At 34.0% G+C, this 26,398-nt stretch overlaps 1 protein-coding gene across 2 annotated transcripts in view; it reads right to left on the bottom strand.

The window, feature by feature from the left end:
* LOC107730398 (glypican-6-like) overlaps positions 1 to 26,398 on the bottom strand; it is a 206,663-nt gene that overhangs the window by 71,798 nt on the left and 108,467 nt on the right. For both annotated transcript variants that reach the window (XM_016541239.1, XM_016541240.1), the window contains exon 4: positions 6,067 to 6,232. In XM_016541239.1, coding sequence (XP_016396725.1) covers positions 6,067 to 6,232 — 166 coding nt within the window. The remainder of the gene's footprint in view (positions 1 to 6,066; positions 6,233 to 26,398) is intronic.

Genomic DNA, 26,398 nt, shown 5'->3' with positions numbered 1-26,398 from the left:
TTTGAGGCATAACATCTACTAACTCTGTATAAGTATGTAAAATGATCATATTTTACCCAGTAGCACCTACAATCACTGCAGAAGCTCATATTCACCTCATTTAAGGCCAAGTTCATATCACATTCAGGTCAAAGTGTTCCTTCCTGAATTTCCCCTTGAGGATCGATACAGCTCAGCAAATCTATGCATTTAATCAGCGTGGCTTACATTGAGTTTGCTGTTGATGTGATTATATAACAGCGGGACCTTTCCATGAGGTCAAGGAGGGATTACAATCAAAAACTCAACACGAATATAAACTCAAATTACTGCACTTGCATGTTTTATTTTTCTTAAGACGTTATGCAACATTTTCTACTACACCATCATTAAAATGAAATATTTTAATCTCACGTTTCAGTAGCTGCCGAGTCTCAGCAATACTAATGCTTCAAAGACGCCAAAGCGCTCACTTTACTCTAATGGAAGTGTTTTAACATCAGATGCTTTGTATGTTGTTCCTTACATCTGATCTTGTGTTGTCCCTGCAGTGCTGTTTGCATGAAAGGAGCTTTATAAATAACCCTTCTCATGCTAGTATTGAGAAATGCTGAAATAAATGAAAGCATGTGAAACAAAGTGAATAAGATGATGATTTTGTCTTTAAAATTTCCCTCACAACCAGATACACTGTAAAAACAAATAAAAGTAGTTTGAATAAAAATAGAAAAGAGAAAACATAGAAAATAGTTTAAATGATTTGTAATAGTTTCTGTTTTAATTCACTTTTAGTTGTAGTAATTATAGCACATAAACATAAACTAAATGAAAATGACAAATGTGACCCTGGAGCACAAAACCAGTAATAAATAGCACGGGTATATTTGCAGCAATAGCCAACAATACATTGTATGGGTCAAAATTATCGATTTTTCTTTCATTCCAAAAATCATTAGGATATTAAGTAAAAATCATGTTCCATGAATATATTTTGTAAATGTCCTACCGTAAATATATCAAAACTTAATTTTTGATTAGTAATATGCATTGCTAAGAACTTCATTTGGACAACTTTAAAGGCGATTTTCTCAATATTTTGATTTCATTTTTTTTTTTGCACCCTCAGATTCCAGATTTTCAGAAAAAATTGACCCTTATGACTGGTTTTGTGGTCCGTGGTCACAAATGGTTGACAAACTAGCTGAAGTAAAAAAAATTCAGTCTTCCTAGTTAAAATTGCATGCTTAATTCAATTTGTCACTTGACATTTTGTCGTAATTAATGAATGCTTATATTTATGAATTAATTATTTATATATTTATTATTATAAATGTATACTTTATTAATTAATCAATGTTTCTGCTTATATTTCTATGTTTATAAATGTTTATATTTTATATTTTTCATCTTAATTATAGTAAAAGTTTTAGATATTCGTTTTGTATATATATACATTTTTATTTCAGTTTAAGTAAATGACAATGGCAATTGTTTCTTGGTAGCTAGCTGAAATAAAATTCAGTATTTCTTTCTATTTGAATTTAACATTTAATTTAACATGTTACTTGCTGTTGCAATCAATTTCAAAATTTACTAGCAATTCGATTTTCTTTTCAGTATATATGCTATATTGTAATTTTTGCAGCACATGATCAGATAAAATGCTTTTGAATGCACTGCATAGAAATTCACTCAAATTCTTTGCAAAGTCATTTATACATACCAGATTTGGCCATTTAAAGCTTGTCTTCATGTCATTGTTTGTGTTCAGTGGCATTTCACTGTATATATGTACATCTCAACCAATAAGAAAGAAAAATAAGTCATCACACATACAGTAACTTTATAGAGTTTGACTAGAGATCTCCATAATGCACTGCATAGAATCTCGCCCTGATCATTGTATAATTCATAAACCGTGTCCATGCACTTATAAGTTCAGGATCTAATGTGCGTCAGTAAACAAACCCTTTCTGCAGTGAACGTGTCCTTGTGCACACGAAACCTTTCAGACATCATGCAGCATAATTGAGCCTCAGAAGCCGAAAGAGACCAATGCTCATAGGATGAAGCTGAAATGATACTTCCTCGGCCGTCTGACCCCAGACCAGAGGTGGCGTATTCATCAGGATAAGAATAAACCAGCGGCCTGATGTTTCTCATTTCCTGTGAAACTCTAACTCATTGGCTCTGATGAAATGCCACAGCCGTCTGTTTTCTTCCCAAACAGCGTGATCACCGATCGCTCGGGGTTTTTTTGCAGCTCGAGGCTAATGATGGCAGAACATCTCCTGCGGTCTCTCGAATTGAGATGAATGCAAACCCCTGCGGCTTTATGAGAAAATTAATAACAGATAATTTCTCACAACGGTTACATTTGTTCTGTGAAATCACATCTTTTAAACTTTAGCGTGTCACAGTAGGAATCTTTCATCTTTAAATATGTCGCAAAATATGATTATTTCTCAGAGGAGAGCTAACGAACCACAATTAGCAAATGAAAGATCATCAAAGAAAGATGTACGCAAATAGAGTTGTTTTAATACAAGATGCCTGAATATGTAAATTCAACATGCATCTATTGCATATAAAAAAAATACAATAGATCAGTATAATAACTATATCCACTTCAGTTATGCAATTGAAAGTTTATTTATCTTAAAGGCAGAGTAAGTGATTTCTGGTAGCCAATGTTGATATTTGAAATCACCAAAACAAACACGCCCCTACCCCAAAAGGGTCTTGCCCCTATTTTGATAGCTCCACCCCACACATACATACGCCTATCTTTCTGTCGCTCGGCTCGGCTAATGTCCGTCCCATGCACTGAACGCGCTCTCCTCCACATCACGAGTAGACACGCCCCTTATTGCTGATTGGCTACAAGTTTGTTTTGCGATTCGGCCCGAATCAGTTTTCTAAAGTGTTTTTGAAAAATCACTTACTCTGCCTTTAAGATATTACAATTGTGATTAAATTTCTTATTTTTAGACTTCCTACAGTATTCACAATTGTCCAATTGTGTTGTTATCATTACAACAACAACAACAAAAACTATTAAATATAAGTTTTGGCAATTACAGTAAAGCTGAATTTTTGAAAGTTATATATGTACCATGTCCAGAAACTTTAACTAACTTTAAATGATTAATAATAACTTTATTTTTAGTCATGTAGTAGTGTATTTTTTTGTATTATTCAAATACCATTATAGTCATTTCTTTTCTATTTTTCTATTTTGTTTTTAGTATATTTTTAGTCATTTTGTTGTGTATTTTGTCATTTTTATTATGTATATATTATTATTATTATTTTCTGAATTGTATTTGTTTTAGTTATTTTAGTACATCAAGTTACACTAAATAAATGTTGCTTTGGCAACTAGCTGAAACTCTATTTTATTTTATATCTACTACAATTTCAAAAGAGATCTAAGGAGATGTGAATAATATCTGCAATCAAAAATCAGAGCCCTCAACATGAACATTTCTCTGATCTGAGCTTGTAGTAGTGTATTTTTTTGTATTATTCAAATACCATTATAGTCATTTCTTTTCTATTTTTCTATTTTGTTTTTAGTATATTTTTAGTCATTTTGTTGTGTATTTTGTCATTTTTATTATGTATATATTATTATTATTATTTTCTGAATTGTATTTGTTTTAGTTATTTTAGTACATCAAGTTACACTAAATAAATGTTGCTTTGGCAACTAGCTGAAACTTTATTTTATTTTATTTTAGTAATATCTACTACAATTTCAAAAGAGATCTAAGGAGATGTGAATAATATCTGCAATCAAAAATCAGAGCCCTCAACATGAACATTTCTCTGATCTGAGCTGCAATCCACATTCATTTTCCAGCTCTACACTTTTTTCATGCATGCTAGGAGAAGCATCTGAGCCAAAGTTGATACAGAAACATGCACGAGAGCTCCACTAACTCTCCTGAAGTATAAAAGAGCAGCTTTTCCTCTGGGAATTGCTATAATTACACTACATTAACCCATATCACATATATATGCCCTTGAGTTAGCGCTATTGGCATCATCCCTTAAAAAAACAATTCCGGTCGACGCAATCAGCTCAATACTGCCAATTTCCAAAAGGCCTTCCCAGACTGGTTCTGTGAAAGTTTGGTAAACCACACGATTTCTACAATCGATACAGTGAATGAGGCCAGAGCTGCGCGAGACGCCGTCTGAATGTCTTCACAGGCCTGCCAATCAATGCAGGTGAGAAGGGCACATCAACAGAGGCTGCAGGGAAATACCACGTATGCCACATGGAGCAAAGGTCAGTCCCTATGACGGCCCATCCGAGCCCGGCGCACAAATCCATGCTATTTCAAACAAGAACTAGCTTTCTACAAATATTCAAAACAAAATGAATTATCCTCTTTTGCTAATCGAACTGCGGCACCATAAAGCCAGTCGATATCTCTCAGCGGGGGAGCGAAATACTGATTTAAAATCTATAGCGCAGAAAATTAGCTCTGAAAAATACAACACAAGAAAGGCAAACCAAATGCACGCCACATCAGGACATTTAGCCTAAAAAAATAACATGCATTAAATGCATTATTCACAAATTTAAATAGTTTCACTTTCTAAGTTATACAAACGCATGCATTTTCACATTGCACTGAGTATGTTGCAGACCTTTTATGGACCGTCTCTGCAGTCGTTTCTGTGGGTGGATGGAATTAAGCTGCTAAAGCTAGCACCTATAAGTCATATGAATCAAGCCGAACCATCACTCAAACTACATTTATGTGCCATCAACGGAAATGCATTAAACATTCAGCAGAACTGAGCAGCTTTAGGAGGTGCAAACCACCGGTGAGCAATTAGCAGTGTTTCTGAAATCAAACAAGCTCTCGCTTTTGCATTTCTAAATCTCTAAAACAACATGAAATGACATTCACAACCCGTTTTACTTCAGCAATGTGACATAAAACACCAGAATGGAGCCAGAACTCTATGTGAGTTGGCAAAAGATTGTGATGCACTAAAATACAAATGTTTAGCAGGAAAAAAAAGTAAATCTACTGGACCAAAAACTAAAACTCTTTGTTCGGACCACCTATCAATACAATACAATACAATGATTACACTGAGTTCCTTCGAGAGATGTGATCCTACAGAAATATATATGCAGTCTCAAAACAAAACAAAACAAAACAAAACAAAACAAAAAACAAAACAACAGATTTAAAAATCTTAATATGTTGAATGTGCCAAAGATTTTATTATATATATATATATTAAAGATAAAAACAAAAAATACTGAAAACAACATAAATATCAAATATAATTTAAAATATTAAAAAAATAAATATTTACAAAATACTCAAATAATGAGTATGGAAATGGAAGCAAATCACAAATTAAAGAAATAAAAATGTATAAATACTAATAATAGATGTTATAATCAGGGGTGCCGTAACGGGGGAAAGGTCAGGACGTTTTCAAGAGCCCAGCGAGGGAGAGGGGGCCCAGAAACCCCCCCCCCCCCAAAAACCATAGCGGCGCCCCTGGTTATAATATACTGTAGACGTATATTTGAAAAAAGTGATAAAAAAACGTATAAAAACACAACCAAATTGCTAAACGTTCTCTAAAATTAAAGTGAAAACATAAAATCTAATTTACAATATTAACAAAAATAAATATTTACTAAATACTAAAATTTTATTAAACCCATTTGAAACGGGTTTAATTCACAGGGAAAGCACTAACTAATCAAATGTATAACTTATGATTTAAAAAAAGTGTCTGCCAAATGCATAAATGTAAATGTTTGATAATAATAAAAAAAAAAAAAAGAAAATACCATTAGTGTGCACTCAGATGAAATGATTCATTCAGAATAAGACACTACTTGTGAAAGCAAGCAAAAGAAAGCAAAAGAACAAATTTCCTGTTTATATAAAACTATGAATATAAAGCCAAAATATCTATCCAAACAGTCTCTAAATACTGGGAATCATTTCTTACAGAAGCTCAAAAATCCATCGGGCAGCAATCCAAACGGAGAAATCGATATTTGAAAACCCGAGCCGGAAACAGAAAAGCGGCTCTTACCGATGAAGAGGTTCCACTCCGGGTCCAGGTCCGCTTGGTTGGCCAGGCAGCCCCGCATGACGTTTTGGCAGTAGTTGGCGCAGGGTTTGAGGCCTGGCATTCCTCCACAGTATGGACAGTACAGCATTTTAGTCAATGCTTTACTGCAACCTGGAGATATATTGACCTGCAGGAGAAATAGAAATGGAAGGAAGTTAGTCCTGACTATACTGCATTGCATTCGAGAGTTGCTTTGCAAGCTGCTGGAAGAAATCGAGAAGCGAGTAGAAATATTTTCTAGCGGGACGCTGTACTATGCACTCATAATCTATGAAAGGACCTCTGCTGGGTATTGAAAGGGTCTGCATGGTTCTTGCCACACTTAAAGTGGTTTTCAGAGTGAAGAACCGCATTGACAACAGGTCAAACGTGTCTTTTAAAGCACATTGGGGTGAGCTATTCGCAAAAGCATTGCATGTGCTCAATGCACGTCCATTTTCAATGTCAATATGGGTGCAAGACACTCGTTGACGGACCTCGAGCGACAGCATTCTCACATCAGCTAGCCTTCAGGGCAGACATATATCTACTTGCAGCCGTCTCTGATAATTGCATGTCATTCTCTATCTGTACACTTGACTCAGAGCTTGTACGCCAGACATCTTCTGTCCATCACACGGAGGCGGCTCTCCGAAGGTCAAGGCCGTGCAGAAAGGAGGCAGACGGTCAACTGGAAACACACGGCGGCCGTCGAGTTTCTCGCTGAGATCCAAAAGGACATGTGTTGATTGCTCTGAACAAACCTGACAGTGTTGCTTTATAACTACGACTGCAGCATGTGACATGTCACACTTCAAGTCTCACACTCATAGAGATTTGACTATTACAAGAGGTCTAAGAGTGAAAATCTGAAAACCTAAAAAAAAGGAATATACAACAAATGTGCACTCAGATATTTCTCCTGCTTCAGAGTAAAAAATCTTTATTGTTAGTTTATGTTTTACAATTGCAAGGATATTTCTCTTAATTGTGACTTTAGGTCTTACAGGTGATTTTATTTCTTATTTTAAACTAATTACCTTCTCTGATGACAAAAAAAAAACCACTTACTTCAATTACTGAAAATGTTTACAAATGTAATAATTTACATTACATCATTTAATAATTTACATAGATTAATTCTTAATTATATATATTTAAAATCATTTTAATAATTTTAACTTTAGTTTCAGTTTACTGTTTTAGACACTTAAATATGTTAAGTGCTGTTACTATTAACCAAAACTAAAACAAAATTATATTAAGCGTAAAAATAAAATAAATAAAAATAAAAATAAAAAATAAATCTTGGATGAAAAATTAAAAATGTTGCCTAGGCAAGTAACTGAAATAAGTTTAAGTACTAAAATTACTAGCAGGAATGAATGAATGAATGAATGAAGCATACAATAAAATTACTAAAAGTTAAACAAACATGAAATGGAAACCTAAAAAATTTAAATTAAAATGAAGAGCTAATTCCAAATATTAATAAAGCACCTTTAAGATCTTACAATTGTGACTTTATTTCTTATTTAAACTTAATCCCATAATTACCTTGAACTCTGATACTGATTATTTATATAGTTACTTTCAATTAATAAAACATTTTAAAACTGATAAAAATTTATTAAAATCAAAATAAAACTTAAAATGAAAAGCTCAATTCAAATATACTATACAAAAGTATTCATATAAATATAGAAAAAAAATATTAAAATAACACTGAAAAACCCTGCAGACTGATATAATAATGACAATGACAATAATAATAATTCCAAAATGTGCAGTATAAAATACATTATTTTCTTAACTCAGAATTGGACTGCCAAGAGTTTGTACATTTTTACACAAGACAAAATATGTGAAATAACCATTTTATTTCCTGGATTAGTGAACGTAAAAAGGGTAGGCAGTATACAATATGCAGTACACTAGCAATCTTACGCCTCCATTTATTCTTTTCAATAGATCAGCAGCGCTTCTTTTCTTACTTTCAGCTAGTCTCTGCTTCGTCTTCATCATTCTGCTCGTCTGTGATAATCCAGACACCCTTCCTCTCCCGCTGCAAAGCTACAAGTGTTTCTGGAAGACTGTGCAGGGAGAGGATCAAACGGAGCTGCTCTGACGCGGCCCGTTTTACACTCCCACATCAAATGCGGAGCGCAGGAGAGCTTTGAACGCAGTGTGTCTGCAATTACATCACAGCGAGACTCACTCGCACCGTGAGCTGACAGCGTTTTCATACGATTATTAATCAGCCATTAGCTTCACGCAGTATACACAGAGACTGTCTAGTTGCACATGGGACTTTGAACAAGGGACACTAGCAGGATATTTCATGGATTCAGGATTATTTTCATGCTTTGATACTGTATCTCAAAGGTTAACAAGACAAACTCTGTTCAATGGAACCACACTGCTGACTTCTCTGCCACTGTAAAACTATGAACAGACCAGTTTGTTTAATTTTTACATTATTTTTATTTAAGCAATTTTTCCTTCATTTTTAAGAGTGCAGAAAAGTGAAATTTGGGCTTGCTCTTTCAGATTTAAGTTTCCCTATTAAAAAAATAAAAATAAAACAAAACAAAACAAAACAAATTTGCTCTTCATATAATGGCAAAAAAGCTATTAATTAATTAATTTGTTTGTTTGTTTGTTTAATTATTCATTTTTTTATTTATTTTTATACAAGACAAAATATGTGAAATAACCATTTTATTTCCTGGATTAGTGAACGTAAAAAGGGTAGGCAGTATACAATATGCAGTACACTAGCAATCTTACGCCTCCATTTATTCTTTTCAATAGATCAGCAGCGCTTCTTTTCTTACTTTCAGCTAGTCTCTGCTCCGTCTTCATCATTCTGCTCGTCTGTGATAATCCAGACACCCTTCCTCTCCCGCTGCAAAGCTACAAGTGTTTCTGGAAGACTGTGCAGGGAGAGGATCAAACGGAGCTGCTCTGACGCGGCCCGTTTTACACTCCCACATCAAATGCGGAGCGCAGGAGAGCTTTGAACGCAGTGTGTCTGCAATTACATCACAGCGAGACTCACTCGCACCGTGAGCTGACAGCGTTTTCATACGATTCCTAATCAGCCATTAGCTTCACACAGTATACACAGAGACTGTCTAGTTGCACATGGGACTTTGAACAAGGGACACTAGCAGGATATTTCATGGATTCAGGATTATTTTCATGCTTTGATACTGTATCTCAAAGGTTAACAAGACAAACTCTGTTCAATGGAACCACACTGCTGACTTCTCTGCCACTGTAAAACTATGAACAGACCAGTTTGTTTAATTTTTACATTATTTTTATTTAAGCAATTTTTCCTTCATTTTTAAGAGTGCAGAAAAGTGAAATTTGGGCTTGCTCTTTCAGATTTAAGTTTCCCTATTAAAAAAATAAAAATAAAACTAAACAAAACAAAACAAATTTGCTCTTCATATAATGGCAAAAAAACTATTAATTAATTAATTTGTTTGTTTGTTTGTTTAATTATTCCTTTTTTAATTTATTTTTATTTAAGCATTTTTTTCAGAAAAGTGAAATTTGGGCTTGTCCTTTCAGACTTATTTTCTCTTTTAAAATACAATATATACGGTTTTAAAATCAAGGGAAAAATAGGTGATTTTCTCTTCATATGACAGACGGACGGACGGACGGACGGACGGACGGACGGACAGACAGACAGACAGACAGACAGACAGACAGATAGATTTTTTCCTTTCTTATTTTTAAGAGTGCCTTGTCTTTTCAGATTTAATTTCCATTATACAAGATTTTAAAATCAAGAAAAAAAAAAAAAGAAAAAAAAAAAAAACTTTACAACTTCTCATAAAAACCTAAACATATTTTCAATTAATTTGATATTTATTTGTACAGTCAGCAAGTCTGTAAATGTGTATACCAAAGAAGAAGATTTATATACAAAAGCGCTGTAAATGAAGAAACACCAAAGACTAAATTAAATATTGTGAAATTTGGATTAATAAGGGAGGGAGAAATTTCTTCTAAATTAGACATTACAGTTCAAAAGTTTGGTGTTCATTAAAATAATCAAAATAAATAAATAAAATAGATCATGGTTTCCACAAAAATATGAAGCAGCACAACTGTTTTCAACACTGATAATAATCAGAAATGTTTCTTGAGCAGCAAATCAGCATATTAGAATGATTTCTGAAGGATCACGTGACACTGAAGACTGGAGTAATGATGCTGAAAATTCAGGTATGATTACAGGAATAAATTACATTTTAACATACATTCAGATAGAAAACAGCTATTTTGATTCATAATAATATTTCACAATTTTACTGTTCTTACTGTATTTATCAAATAAATACAGCCTTGGTGAGCATAAAAATATTCTTTCAAATAAATTTTTTCATACGGACACTTCTTTTAAAAACATCACCAGTCGCATATCTTTAAAATGGAGCTGCCCAAGTGCACTGATGTATAAAAGTAATGAAATTCCTCAAGCCAATAAATAGTATAGATCGTAGGCATTTGAGGTCAACAAAATGATTTATTCCAGAGTCATGCTCATGTACCCATAGCGTGGAGATATTAAAGAGTAACCTGTGAGCAATAAAATGTTCCTGCGGGTTTGCCCACTACATATTTCCACCACCAATCTATCTTAACTTTGACAAACCTGTCACGCAGAAGAAATGCCTGGCAGGGATGGAGCAGAAATATGAGGTTCAACATGCGAGATGATATGCAGGAGCACAAACCAGGTCATTTCCATGTTTCGAAGCATGCAACACATTGCATTTTTCATCAAAGTAAAGCAGCCTTCCTCGTGATGCTCTGATATCCCTGTCGCAAATCAAACGGCAGTATAGCAGTCGATTCCAATAAAATCCCTCTTTTTTCACAGCAGCCGGTCACAATCGTCAAATCCCTCGAGCTGCGAGTCTGCTTACAGGCCGACGGCCAAAACAAGCCCCAGTTTGACAATCTGCCGTCAACATGCGAGGCACGGATACCACACTGAAACATTTCAAACATTTCAGTGTCATTTTAGACACTTTCATTTGAACTATTCTCAATGCAACGCTTAATTCGACCAAATTAATCTCAAAATAGATTCAGAATAGATCAGTAGTCTTCATGAATTAAACTGACTAATAGAATTGTTCATAATGGACACCTTTTAAAAAAAGATATATAATATTTGAAATAATTAGCATATACAAACTGACATAGAAAGCACTGAATAGAAATGGAAACTCTAGTGCTCAGTGGCACAAATACCACAATATACTTTCACTTTACTGTGATATTTCAATCACACTTTATTTTAAAGTCCAATTCTTATACCATTAACAAACCATCAACTATGACTTTTACCTCAATAAACTCCTAATTTGCTGCTTATTAATAGTAAGTAAGTTTAGGTATTGGGTAGGATTAGGGTTAGAATATGGTCATGCAGAATATGTGCTTTATAAGTACTAATAAACAGCCAATATGTTAATAACAGGCATGCTAATAAGCAACTAGAGAATAAAGTGAGAATAAAAAAGTGAGAATTGGTCCCTATACTAAAGAGTAAAGGTAATATATTTGACATTTGATGCAAGATTTTTCTCTCTCAAAAAAAAAAAAAAGAAGATATTTATGCGTACAATCTGTATTTTTTAGAACAAAGATAACGATTTATTCACAAAATCACTGCCATGAATGAAGAATCGTATCTCAGAAATGAATTTTTATGAAATGATTACATGAAATATTGCAAAATTTGGATTAATAAGGGAGGGGTAAATGAAAAATTTGCTCTATACACATTACCGTTCAAGCGTATGGAGCCTGTATGTGTTTATTAGCAATATTATTTTTAGCTTATCATTCATATTTTTATTCATCAAAAATGCATTAAAATTAATCAAAAGTGTCAGTAAAGACTTTCACATTGTTAAAAAAATCTATTTCAGAAAAAAAAAATCAAAAACTAAAGTAAGTTTCACAAACAATTACAAAGAAAAGGTGAGTGACATTTAATTAAACATGAAATTCTGAAGTAAAAAAAAAAGAATAGCAATTTCTTGTCAAATGTGCCACAATATTCTAAACTTCGAAAAATCAATTTTTACAGTGTATAAATTCTTCCTTTAATAGAACGATTTCACATTTAATGCAAGATTTGAAGATTTGATTCAAATATTCGAATCACAGATTAAATGTAAAAGATTCAATTCAATGAACAACAAGTCAATATAAAGATTCAAATAAAAGATTAGATAATCAAATCAATGATCCGGTTCAAATGAAGGATTCCCAATTAGCATCACATTAATGCACATCATCCAGCAGCTCTGATGGAGCGTTTCACAAACTGTAATGTCTAAAGATCCGGTCTGTGGCTCTGAAAAGAGCCGGGTCAGCTTCATATCAAGCAGGAATACAACAAATTAGATTTCAGAAACCACAAGTGGACTTGCATGTCTTTATAGATTCTCTTCTGAGCCTCTGAACAGATTGCTAAATGCTTGCTAATTCACATTAGTCAACGTATATAGAAAAGCCTACATGCGTTCGGTCACACTTCATCCATTTACATCCATTCCAATGGAATTCAGTGCATTTGCATTATTATCTTGCGTGCATAACCTTTAAAGATAAATATGTGGGATTTTTGCTCACAAGGGCTTCGAATCCTAAGTGCACAAAGATATCATTATATCAGCGTGTTGCTCAATCCTTCTGCAAGGAAACGCCTTCAGCATAAATCCGAAACGGGGAGTCCTGCGTATAAAAAACCATAACGGACAATAATACACAGTGCTGCATGTACAGGGAGAAGATAAAATGCCTTTGAGCGACTGCACAGAAATCCTGTTGGGTACATTGTGTTCCATTTTAAGCCTGGCACATTTGATTTCTCATTCAGCGCTGAACCGCATAGCCAGGGTAAAGTGACCCATGGGAAATCTTGCTGAACAAATCCTGAGATTCGTCAGCTGCATCTGGGAATGAAAATATATGACCAATGGTTTTAGGAAAAGGCGCGGAATTAACCCTGAAGGGTGTTAAGAGATGCGACGCAACACCGCGAGCTTAGAGCTGCTCTAATGTGACGCTTTTGGCACGACAAAAAGAACATTCCTGTCAGCAGATGGATCTAATCCGCAGTTATTATGACAGTAGGCCCGATCCAACCTGGCACGAGCCTCCAGAATCAACCCCAACACACACTGAAAGAGCGAAACAGCTTGCGAGTGTAGGCTTGGATATGAGATAATCAGATCACCGAAGATGCGGCACCTCCTTCTGTTCCTCTCTTTCCTTTCAAATGTCAGAGAAGGGCTGATGCGAGAAGTGACATGAGAAGTTAATAAGGGCCCGAAGCAAACAGGAAGACGCCGGGCTCCTCAAGAATGAAACTACAGAACTTCTCAGGTCTTAACTGGGACTTTGGTACTTTGCAAAGTAGGATTTTTCTAAGTGGAACTCTCTTAAAAATAAAGCTTCTTTAATGGTATTGAAGGTGTCACGGGTTGCTACTGTGAGGAGCGCGGAGCGAGGAACGAGGAGACCAGGAGTACAAAACAAAGGCATTTAATTCTTTTGTTCAGGGAATCACACGTAGCACAAGGAGCTGACAAACAATTCCAGACAAGGGAGAACAGAACGGGCTAGAACTAAATAGGGCAGATAACGAGGGGCAGACAGGTGATGAAGATAACTAATAACAAGGAACAGGTGATACTAATAATGGGAAAAGCAACTGGAAGGACCAAATAAGGACAACAGGAACTAAACGGGAACATACACGTGACAGAAGGTTCCATTAAAAACCTTTAACATCAATGAAACCTTTCCATTGCTTCATGGTGGAAAACGGTTCTTTAGACTGTCTTGATGCTATTATTTTAAGATTAATTATGCATTGAAAGGTTCTTTGGGTTCTTCAATGGGATCACTGTGAGAAACCCCTTTTGAAATCTTTATTTTTAAGAGTGAAATAAAACAAAGATTGAAATAAAAAAAAAAGCGGCTAAAAGGAACAACTGAGGCTGTTATTTTAGTATTGTTGACATATACAGTGCCGTGAAAAGGTTTTTGCAATATCTTGATTATCCCCAAGACTTTTGGGCAAATATTGTGTGGACTGATGAGACAAAGGTTGAACTTTTTGGAAGGCGTGTGTCCCGTTACATCTGGCGTAAAACCAACACCGCATTTCATAAAGAACATCATGGCAACAGTCAAACATGGTGGTGGTGGTGGTAGTGTGATGGTCTGGGGCCGCTTTGCAGCTTCAGGACCTGGACGACTTGCCATAATTGATGGAACCAAGAATTCTGCACTCTATCAGAAAATCCTGAAGGAGAATGTTCGGCCGTCAGTTTGTGACCACTTGGGTTATGCAGATGTGGCTGAATTAAAACAATTCTGCAAAGAAGAGTGGGCCAAAATTCATCCACAGCGATGTGAAGGACTCATTGCCAGTTATCGCAAACGCTTGATTGCAGTTGTTGCTGCAAAGGGTGGCACAACCAGTTATTAGATTTAGCGGGCAATTACTTTTTCATGTAAGGCCAGGCAGGTTTTGACAGCGTTTTTCCCTTAATAAATGAAATCATTATTTCAAAAACTGCATTTTGTATTTACTTGCATTATCTTTGTGTAATATTAAAATCTGTTTGATCTGAATCTTGTAAGTGTGACAAATTATGCAAAAAAAAACAGAAAGGGGTAAAAACCTTTTACATGGCACTGTATAGTTTGTTAATACGGTGAATTAGTGTTTTATTTTTCTATTTTTGTTTTGATTTTAATTTGTTAAATTTTATTTTTTTCCTAAATTTTCTTTAAATGTCAAGTTTATTATTATTTTTAGTTATTTACTTAAACTAATCAAAAAATGAGAAATCAAAATTGGAATTTTACTTGGAATTTTAATTACAATTTTATAGTGTATCTAATATAGCTTTTCATGCTGAACGGGTAAACTCATTAGTAGTTGCTTTCACAGCCTCGTTGCGTTTATAACCAACTTATGCAAACAAATATAACTCAATCTTTCATTTTTTTTTTTGTTTTGTTTTTTTTCTTAAATTGAAAGAGCGACTTCATGCTTCAGAAGAAGCTTCATGTGACCATGACGTAGTTTCATTTATAGTGTAACTTTTTTTTTTTAACTTTTACTTTGTGAAGGTTATCTTGTAAAACAAACCATGCATGAATCATAATTTTGTCAGTCACAGAAATCATTTTCTGCAATAATTCAAAAGCCAATGGAAAAATCCTACGGTGTTTTTGAGGGAATCAGAGTGATGTGAACTTACAGGTTGGTTTACAAAAACACATCATCCCTCCAGCGCTCCGGTAATCGTGGTTTATTTCACAAAAGCTCGTATGGAATGCAAGCGCAGAAAACTGCTGGCGACGACACAAACTAGATTTGCACACTGTCCTACTAATCCAAATAAAGCTCAATCTCTCTACAGATTTACATTAGCGCTCACGCCAGCATCGCATGGCCTTTCTCTCGGACATTAGGCATGTCCGGCCAGCATCATTAGCCTCATTGGCACTGCCAGTGAACTAACACGGCAAAAGTCAACACGCCATCTGCCACCTAGAAAGACGGCTAAAAAAGTGGGTAAAGAGGAAATGTGAATCCAGTAGTGCAGGATACACATTCTACAAAACAAATACTCTTACATGCACATGATAAAGATATATATATATATATATACATGCAATGTTTATTGACCTCACTCTGTGTTGACCTCACCATCATTCGAGTAAATATTAAAACTCCCACTATACTCCACACAGGACGAGCGGTTTGGAAAATGAATGGATGGAAAAATTTGAAACTAACATGCCAGCACAACTTAGCACATCTTTCACAAACTAAACCAACCTTGACTGAACTCTTGAAGAGCACCTTTGCTTACGCCCCAGGCAACAGAAGCAACCCACACAACAAGATTTCGTACACTCCTGCTGCATAATCACACTCCTGAAACATATGATTATTCAGAACAATGTCACACTCAACAGGAGAGAGAGACATCTTTTAACATTGCAACTTCTGTCCAAAATGACTATGAAATTTAAATGGAAAGCAAACAGAAATGTTTGCTTCTGTTTCCTAGGGGTCATGCAAAAAGAAAAAAAAATACTCAAATGTGTCTCCTCTAGAGTTAAGTTTATAACTCTATAATCTTACTGTATGTCAGCTCATTTGTGTCTGCATTTCTCTAAAGGCATTTTATAAGAAACATCAGAGAGATGATCTTTAAATTAAACATAGGCTACTTAAAATCTCCATTAAGACCTCCTGAGCAGATCTCTGAAAGAGCAACCTTTGAGTAATAAAATCCTCCTCTGGAGATGAACATTCATATCCTTACTGAAACAAAAGAGCCAAAAACATATTTTAATGCAAACATGCAAACACAACTGTTGCACATACATCTGTGTCTGTGTTATTTCATTGTCCTTGAGATGCCATTATAGTTTTTATAAATATTTTGAATTGTTTTTTATTTTTATATTTTACAATATTATTTTTATTTTATTATTACGTTTTCGTAACTTTGTTTTATTTAATTCATTTAGGAATATATATGAAAATTATTTCAGTGAACGTTTAATTCTTTAGGTTTAAAATGTTTTTGTATTGTTTTAGTTTTAGTTTTAAGTTAGTTATATACGATATCCCTTGTATGTGCCATTAATAACTATTATTTAATTTCACTAAAACTAAAGCTTTGCTAAAACATTTTTATAGTTTAATAAAATTATTAAATCATTGTTAAAACTGAAATAAAGCTAAAATGTCAAAAATATAAATATTAGAGTAAAAATTTTACTAAAAACCTAAATGAAAATTAGAAACGTTATATGAGCAACTGGACTATATAAATAAATAATAAATAAATAAATAAATAAATACATAAATACATAAATCAATAAATAAATAAATAAAAATTACAAAAGCACATATCAAAAGTGCAAATAAAAATCTCAAATGGGGTAACATTTACAAGGTTTCATAACCTTTTAAGTGTTTAAGGTTTAAGGTTTGTTAACATACAGCATTAACATCTTAGTTAATGTTAATTTCAATATTTACTAATAGATTTTTAAAATCAGTTGTATCTATTAATATTAATGCACTCTGCACTAACATAAAATATATTGCTCATTGCCCCTGTTATTCAATGCAACTAATGTTATCAAATGAGACCATATTGCAAAATATTGCCATAAATACTATAAAATCATATCAATAATGCCATATTAACATTAAGTAACTAGCTGCAAATGTCACAAAGCTTGCACAGCTAAAAGCATCAGCATTTGTGCGTATGTTACGGGCCTCAAAACATGGATCTCTAAACCAAGATTCACCAACTTTGCCTTTCTTTCAGCAAATTTCTAATGCTCAGTCAGAACTGAACGGCATCTGAGGACGAGCGAGAGCCAGTGAGAGTACAGTGACAGTTTAACCTTCCAGCTGAGACACTGCCTCCAAAACAATCAGCTCAGTACCGCACATCACATACACACACACACGAGAGAGAGCCAGGTAATAACGACAAGCGTGCCGTCACTGTATTTGCGGTGGATCACGCTCGACTGATTCTTTATGTGCTCAGATGCTCATCAGATTCTTCCTCTTCCTCTACGACTTTCAAGGGCACAGATTCGTCCGGGCGGCAGATCTGAATTTTCATAAAGATTATACGACACTGCTGATGATCATGGGTCTGAGCCAATATTGAGGCTGTGAAATTTGGACGACAGATTGAGGCCTTTTACAAGGATGTAACTTCTACTGTATTAACGGGTTGGGACGTCATAATTACGACAGATGCGTTCAATACATAGATCGGAGCAAGATGGAGATTTTTATTAGGGTGACCATATTTTAGTTTTAAAAAAAAGAGGACAGTGGGGGTGGGGGGCATTCTGTGTGTTCTTTTTCAATAAATACAATTATTAATAATCTACCTAAAATTCAAGTTAACATTGGTTAACTACATTAGTTAACATGAACTAACAAGAAATAATACTTGATCATTTATTGATCTTAATTAATGTTAATTTCAACACACTATTCCCCGCTGTGCTCACTTTTGAACTTTGTGGCTGTTTTGTATGTGTAATGGGGCCCGCTGCTTCACTTTACATATGTGCACTTTCAAAGGCTCTTTCCGCGCAGGAAGGACACACGGCTGGCTGGATTTTAAAATGAAAAGCCGAGGAGAAAGACAGTCCCAGCGAGGCTGGTCTAGTGTCACTTATTGTAAAGTCAAAAGGCCCTTCATAACAGTCAGGTAGGACAGGCGGAAAAAGTCACCCCAAGCGTCCTCGGCGAACCGGCTATCTGCGGCCGTGAAGATGAAGGGCCGTGTTTTATCTTTTATCATTCCTACCCATCAGATCCTCCCGCACCTCCATGTAACTGCTTCAGACGATTGCTTTTTTGATGAACCCCGACATACGCTGGCTGACTAAAAGGAAAATACCAGAGCCGTGCGCCGGGCATCTGTCTACCTGATCTCCGGCGGTCCCCTTCACTCCCGGGCCAACTCCTCAGGCTCAGGCCGGAGTGTCATACGGTGTTAGGTTTACACCCTTGGGCCACCCGCCTGCTCGCTGATGAAAGGTGCCGCACTTGACAGAGTCTGCACTTCAGCCGCGTCTCAAATGTCAGGGGTCGTCAGGGACACGGCGGGAGGCAGGAACGCACCCACATAATGTCACAACACGGCCTCTGACAGCTTTGATGCTCAATTACCAACCAACACACTGAGAACACCAACCACACACATGCACACAGACGTACTAAATATAGACGCAGGGTTATTATAGCTAACTAAAACTAAAACCATTAAAAAAAAAACTATTTTCATAAATACATAAATAAATTAAATCTAATAAATCTTATTAGAAAAATGTTTAATTTAGTTTAACTTGATGTAGTAAAATAAATAAAACTGAAATACAAATTAATAAAAATATTGACAAAAATAATACAAAGGACAAAAACACAAAAAATTACTAAAACTTAAACTAAAATTAAAATTAAAATAGAATACAACACTTATTCAAAAGATTAATAAAACTATAACAGTGTCTTTATAATCATAAAATAATCCTGCCAAAACCAGCAAAAAATAGAATTTAGTTACATCATTTCAGGTTAATTATACTATGGTAGGTAAGTAACTAAGAAAATAAATAAATAAATAAACACACAAATACATGAATGAATGAATGAATGAATGAATATTAACAGAATTATTATTTTTTTCCTCAGCCAGTTGGCAACATTTCTCATTTAAATTTAGTTTAACTTTGTGTATAAATAACTAAAACTGATATAAAATGTAATTAAAATACAGATATAAAAAAGCATATTCAATATATTGTAAAAAAAACAAAAAAAAACATATTCAAAATAATAAAAACATATTCAAAATATGAATAGAAACTATAAAAGTATCTAAATGATACTACATTAACACTCAAAACATCACCATTTTTTTAAAACATTGAAATATGTTTTAATGTTTAAAAACGTTAAAAACTTAAGATAAAAATATGTTAAAAGAAAATTAAAACTTTTAGTTTAGCTAATTGGTGACATTTCTCATTGTATGTATTTATTTAATTAATAAAAAAATTTTTTAATAAAAAAAAACAAAAACAAACACCTATTACAAAGTACAAAGTACCTATTACACCTAGTACAAAATTCAAAATATACCTGGAAAACACCTATAAATAATCAATTTGGAAATTATTTCATATAAATACAGTACATTGTGTTGTATTTTTTACTATAATTCTAACAATTATTAAAATAAAAACTAATATAAAAACAAATAAAACTAATATAAAAATAAAATCTGATTAAAAATATGAATTAAAAACTATAATAGTATCTCAATACTAAAATGACAGTGTCAACCGGTGAAGGAGGTATCCTTATGCAGCTAAATAGTTCATGCAAAAATGAGCATTTAGTCATGTCATTTCAGGTAAACTCTTTCACAAAGACTTGAAGTATTGCTGTTTTTACAGAATGTGGCCTTCTTGTAAACAATGTGGCGAGCTCAGCTCTCAAACAAAAAGAGTATGTGCACTTGAAAATCGGTGGCGTTCCCATGAGAAACCATCAATGAGACACTAACAGACGTCTGTTCAGCAGACAGACAGGCTACTGATCCTATTGAACCAGGCAACTCTATCCTCCCAACTGTAAGAAAAGAGTTTCTTTTTTAACGAAAAGGCCTGATAAAGCATGGAAAACTTCCAAAGTTCGCTTTAAGGTCAAGCTCGCATTATTTTTAAATGCAGCTATGCAACTTATATTTCTAACATGTTTACACTGAACAGTGATTTGCTTAGGCTCTTATTAGGATCAGGATTTATGTCTGTAAAAAAAATCAAAGCTCTATTTGAACTCTTCAAAATACAATATCCTGGTGAAAAAAAAAAAAAAAAAGTTCCCTATCGTTGCCTTCTAAAAGCTAAAAGCAAGAAACATACTCCTTGCAAGTACACACACATGAATGCAAATACTCGGACAACTGATTTTATGAATGCATACTTTAAACATTGTACATACTTTAAGCGCATTCTTGCAAAATTCAAAAGAGCGACAGACTTTCCTTCATGCATCTGTGCCATACAGTTAAAAAGCAGCGGTAAGAATACAATGTGCACTTGTGTTGCATTATGAACTGCATTTCAGAACACAAAGACTGTGAAATCGAGCTTGCTTATCTAGAAGTTTGCATTCACATGCCCAGTGTCATGAATCTAATGTGGTTTAAGTTCAGACAATCGCAACTACTCAATGACGTGAAAGGTATTTACATTTTTAACTTTCATTTTCTTTGTTTTTAATAACAACATGCAGTTTTAGTTCACACACAACAGTCTTAAAGGATTAGTTCACAAAAAAATGAAAATGTGCTGAAAATGTTCTCACCCTCAGGAACATTCAAGATGTAGATGAGTTTGTTTCTTCATCAGATTTGGAGAAATGTAGCACTGCATCACTTGCTCACCAAAGGATCCTCTGCAGTGAATGGGTGCCGTCAGAATGAGAGTCCAAACAGCTGATAAAAACATCACAATAATCCACAATTAAATTATATCACTCCTCTTGTGAAGAGAAAAGCTGTGTGTTTGTAAGAAACAAATCCATCATTAACACATTTTAACTTTAAAACGGTTGCTTCTGGCTAAAACACGAGTCCACTGACGCTTCATCCAGTGAAAAAGTCCACCTCTTGTTGTTCTCTCACATCAAAATCCACTGACATATTTGTTTAGAGCTGTTTTGAACTGTTTGCTCTTGTTAACAGTGCTTGATCTGTGCAGATTTCTCTCCTGATTCAGATGATACAACTTTTTCACTGGAGAAAGCAATATTATGGATTATAGACTCGTATTCGGAAGCAACAGTCTAAAGTTGAAACATCTTATTGATGGATTCGTTTCTTAAAAACACACAGCTTTTCACTTCACAAGATGTTAACTGATGGACTGGAGTGATGTGGATTACTTGTGGATTATTGTGATGTTTTTATCAGCTGTTTGGACTCTCATTCTGACGGCACCCATTCACTGCAGAGGATCCACTGGTGAGCAAGTGATGAAACACTACATTTCTCCAAATCTGATGAAGAAACAAACTCATCTACTTCTTGGATAGCCTGAGAGTACATTTTCTAAATAATAAATTAAAAATACACATACTTAAAAACAAGAAACATAAGAACAGTTGCTCCAATTGGATGAAAACAACTTCTATTATAAATGTACATAATTATATATTTTATATATTATCATATATTATTATATTTTATATTATATTATAATATAAATCATTCATATTCAATAATTCATAGACATTAACATTTGAAAGTACATGAACTTTTAATATTTTGTGTATTATATATTTGATAATGACTTATTTATTAGTTAAAATAAAGTGTAATTATATTATACTATATTGCATTATAATATAATATAATATGATATAATATAATAATATGAATGACATTTCAAACAGATAAAAAGTATAAAACCTATTTTCAGAGATATTAATATTTAAACGTATATGAACTTCTCATCTGTTAGGAACAATAAAGGAATAATTTGCTAATGACTTTTTTATTCAAGTTAAAATAAACTGTAACCTTTTATTTATCTCCTTTATTTTTCTGTTTATTTGTACAATTTAAAAAAATCCAATTGCAAAATGAAATCTGTCTAATGACAAACCATTAGTGATCTGAACAGCAAGAGCATTGAGTTCTTTAAATTAGTAGCAAAGCACAAACAGCTTGTTTTTCAAAGCAAAACCGAGCTACAAATGAAATGTCAAAATAACTACAATATCAGGCTAGGTATATGAGCGCGTTCGTGCATGAAGACAACATTTTAGCGTGTTTCTCTTCATGTTTCCTACATCAGGTCAGTGATATTCCTGCCCCGTACAGGTCAGAGTCCTGTGAAAACAGGCCTGGTCCATTAGCACACAACACACAGAGAATCAAAACACAGCCATTAGTGATGCTGCGTGATGGAGAGCACAGAGACACTCACATATGAGTCTGTCATCCTGCAGCATCCTGGAGAAATATACTCGTGTACCTTAAGATTGGCTGCAAACTGAATTTCTTTGAACACCATTTAATTTATTTAAAAAGCTTTTTATTTATTTATTTATTTATTTATTGTAGCTAGAAAAATGCATTATTGGTTTTAGACATCTGTATACTTAAAAAAAAAAAAACATCTTTATGAAACACTGATGATTAAATGGATTTACAATTTACGTCATCATTTAGAAAGCTTCAATTACTGGCATGTTATATTAAAATTATACCTTTTTTTTTTTTTTTTAATGCAAGAGAGTTAAACCTGCCAGTCATAACTAAAAAGAGTATTTGAGATGGGGCTTGGAAATACAGTGTGTGTGTATGTGTATGTATACAAATCAATCTATCTATCTATCTATATATCTGTGTCTGTCTATCTGTGTCTGTCTGTCTGTTTTCGTTTTTTATTAACAAATCAATAAATAATCAATATCAATGAACACTAAAATCAACACTCACAAAAGTTTACACAAGCAAAAAAAATAAAAAAAAAATATCAATAAAATATGTACAAAACAAAAAAATAATAAATAAGTAAAATGCATCCATTAAGCCATGCATTGAGTTCAGTTTTACAGGAATGCAGACATTCGTGGCATGTTTGTGTAAAAGGGTGAATGAGGGGTCAAGGTGATTTTGTCCTTGTTTCTCTTTGCCTTTCTTCACTCTGAGAGTATCACGTGTGTGTTCCTGTTTGTCTTTATTTGGTCCTTCCAGTTCCTTTTCCCATTATTAGTAATCACCTGTTCCTTGTTATTAGTTATCCTCATCACCTGTCTGCCCCTCGTTATCTGCCCTATTTGAGTTCGAGCCCGTTCTGCTGTATGTCAACCTTGCTACGTGTGTTTTTCTGTTTCCTTTTGATTATTAAAATTAGTAAAATTCTCCTACGTCTCCTCGCTCCTACACAGCAGCAGTTCCGTGACAGAGAGACTCCTGCATTGATATTGGCATTGAAACTGTACGTGCAATATGAGTTATATATACAAAAATAATTAGAGTTGATTAAAAGTGTCTGCATTAGTTTCAACTTTCATTTGGGTGGCAATGTCCTTTAGTGAACTTACTTTCAAAACCTACTTTTTATTTTTTTTTTAAGTTTACTAAAAGGAAAATGTCTTATCATATCATTACTTTTGCATACACTGCTAAAACATTTAAAGGTAAATTTGAGGATTAGTGCAATTTTGGTGAAAATTAACTTCTGCTAATATGCATTTTGTTAATAGCAGACATTTGCAGAGTCCAACAGAGTAATTATAGACTCTTTGTTTCAAGAATCTGCGGTCTCAGTAAGCATTTCTCAAGAACACTTCTCCTAATGACAATTATATGTTATTACCCAAGAAATATATTTGCGGCTCTCCCTACTGCTGTGGACTGGACAGACGTGCCATTACAAACAATACGGCCTGATTGGCTAAGAATAATCCTGCTCAATTATAATCATGTGAACTCTCTGTCAAAGTGCCAAAAACAGAACAATTCAAACATTTATGTGGACCATATTTATGTATTTTCTATCCATATGTAGTTGTTAAAGCAGCTTTAAAGTAGCTGCTGCAAATCAGGCACGTCTTTGGCCATTCAGAGCTGTTCACAGACGACCGTCTGATGCATACAAACAAAACAAAACACAAATGGCTTATGTTCCTTTAATGCAAATCACTTTGGATAAAAGCATCTGCTAAATGCATAAATGTAAAGGTAAATGTGAACTATGATGTTAATTAAAAGTACAGGAAATTAATAAAAGAGAGAGAGAGATAAACCTGTTGGAGATTGGGCTGGGCAATACTTCATATATATATATCATATATATATGAAAATCACATCTCAATTATTATTATAATTTTTTTTTAATATGTACTAATTTATTTAGTTATTTAATTGTTTATTTATTTTAACATATCCTGTTTTTGTGGTTCAAGCTGAGTTTCCTTTTTTTTTGTCATAGGTGTGATAGTATTTAGCCTGTACATATTGTATTTTCCAACCCCTTTACCATAACCCTACCCCTCACACAAAACGTCCTGCATTTACATTTTCAAAACCAAAAAAATGACCCCCTGGAATTCCCTACATTATGGGAACCAAATGTCCCCACAAGGTCCTAACCAGGTACACACACACACCGAGACTTGCTACTGCCAATACATCCACAACATGCTGCTGTGAGCATGTAAGAAATATTGTTGCTGCAAATATAACATACATGAAATAATCCCATATAGCATCCATGATCACCTCGTAGCAGATCTATACAGGTGGAGCTGGGGAAGGCAGAGGGTTTCTGAATCAAGCTGCAACTGCTACGGCAAGCACTAGTCATATATTTGAATGTTGAGCAGCGAGCTCATTGGCTACCGATACAGGAGAGAACCAATCAGCTGTGCCATGTGATAATGATGTCATTACGTCAGATTGCGTTAGACCTATTGGATTGCGCCATCTAGAGTTTCATGCCAGAAACCTGTATATAATTTGCTATATATTGCTCAGCCCTTAACCCTAGCTTAAGGTGAACGGTGATCTGCGACAGATGTGCTCATCTCTCATGCTGAACATCACAGAGGTCCTTATAACGCACAAAAACAACAGTCATTCCTCAATACCTCTGCCATCACAGACGAACACAAATACAAAAGCAGCTTATCTACATATTACCTCAGCAAAAGCACGTAAAACAGGCCAGGCCTGGCTGCCTCACTACATTCTCTGGACTTCTTCTGCAGCAAATCTATCAATAATTATTCTAATCATCTAGTAAGCCATTAAACAGCATAAACATCCAGCGGAAAATGTGATTGAGACGAGCTATCAAAGGCGGATCTGAGCGATGGCAGAGATGCCCGCTGCGGCTGCCAGCCGATCGCTTTTATCTTCCCTTCAGAAAAATGTCCGTGGCTCCGCAGGGCATCTCTCATCACGGATGTCATAACCTGTCCAGCGCGCGGCTGTCACATCAAAGCGCTTCTGTGCTGTTAAGACGCATTAACACTCGTGTAAACATGCAACCTAGTGGCCTTCAGAAAAATACATACAAAATAACAGCTTCTACAAAATATACATGGAGTTTATACAAAGTGTAAAAGACTAATAAAAGTTTACAATAACTATCTAAATAAATAACAAATATCAATAATAAAAAATATAAATTTTTAATAATAATAATAATAATAAATGGCTTCACTAAATTATGCGTTTATACAAAAAATAAAGTGTGCTTGAAAAAAAAAATCCCAAATTATATCAAAATAAATATTTACACATTTAAATTTATAATAATAATAATAATAATAATGCTGATGATATAATATAATATAATATAATATAATATAATATAATATTTATGTTTATATATATCAAATATACAGTTTGAAAATAATAATAATAATAATAATACTAAATACATTTCTACAAAGTATATACATGTTTATGTAAAGTTTTACTCTACAAAAAATACATAAAAATACATATTTATGTTTAAATCTGTATATAAAATGTAAAAAGCCCAAATATTTACATGTTTACATGTTTGCGTGACCAAAAATAACACTTTAATATATTATACATCCCTACTGTGTATTCCTATGTATGTCTGCACTATCATGTATGTCTGCACTATGTTTGTACTT

Source organism: Sinocyclocheilus rhinocerous, unplaced genomic scaffold (assembly GCF_001515625.1).
Source record: "Sinocyclocheilus rhinocerous isolate Xijiao unplaced genomic scaffold, SAMN03320098_v1.1 scaffold548, whole genome shotgun sequence".
NCBI lineage: Eukaryota > Metazoa > Chordata > Actinopteri > Cypriniformes > Cyprinidae > Sinocyclocheilus > Sinocyclocheilus rhinocerous.
The sequence above is the reverse complement of the archived record's forward strand: the minus strand, read 5'-3'. Positions and strand labels throughout refer to the sequence as shown.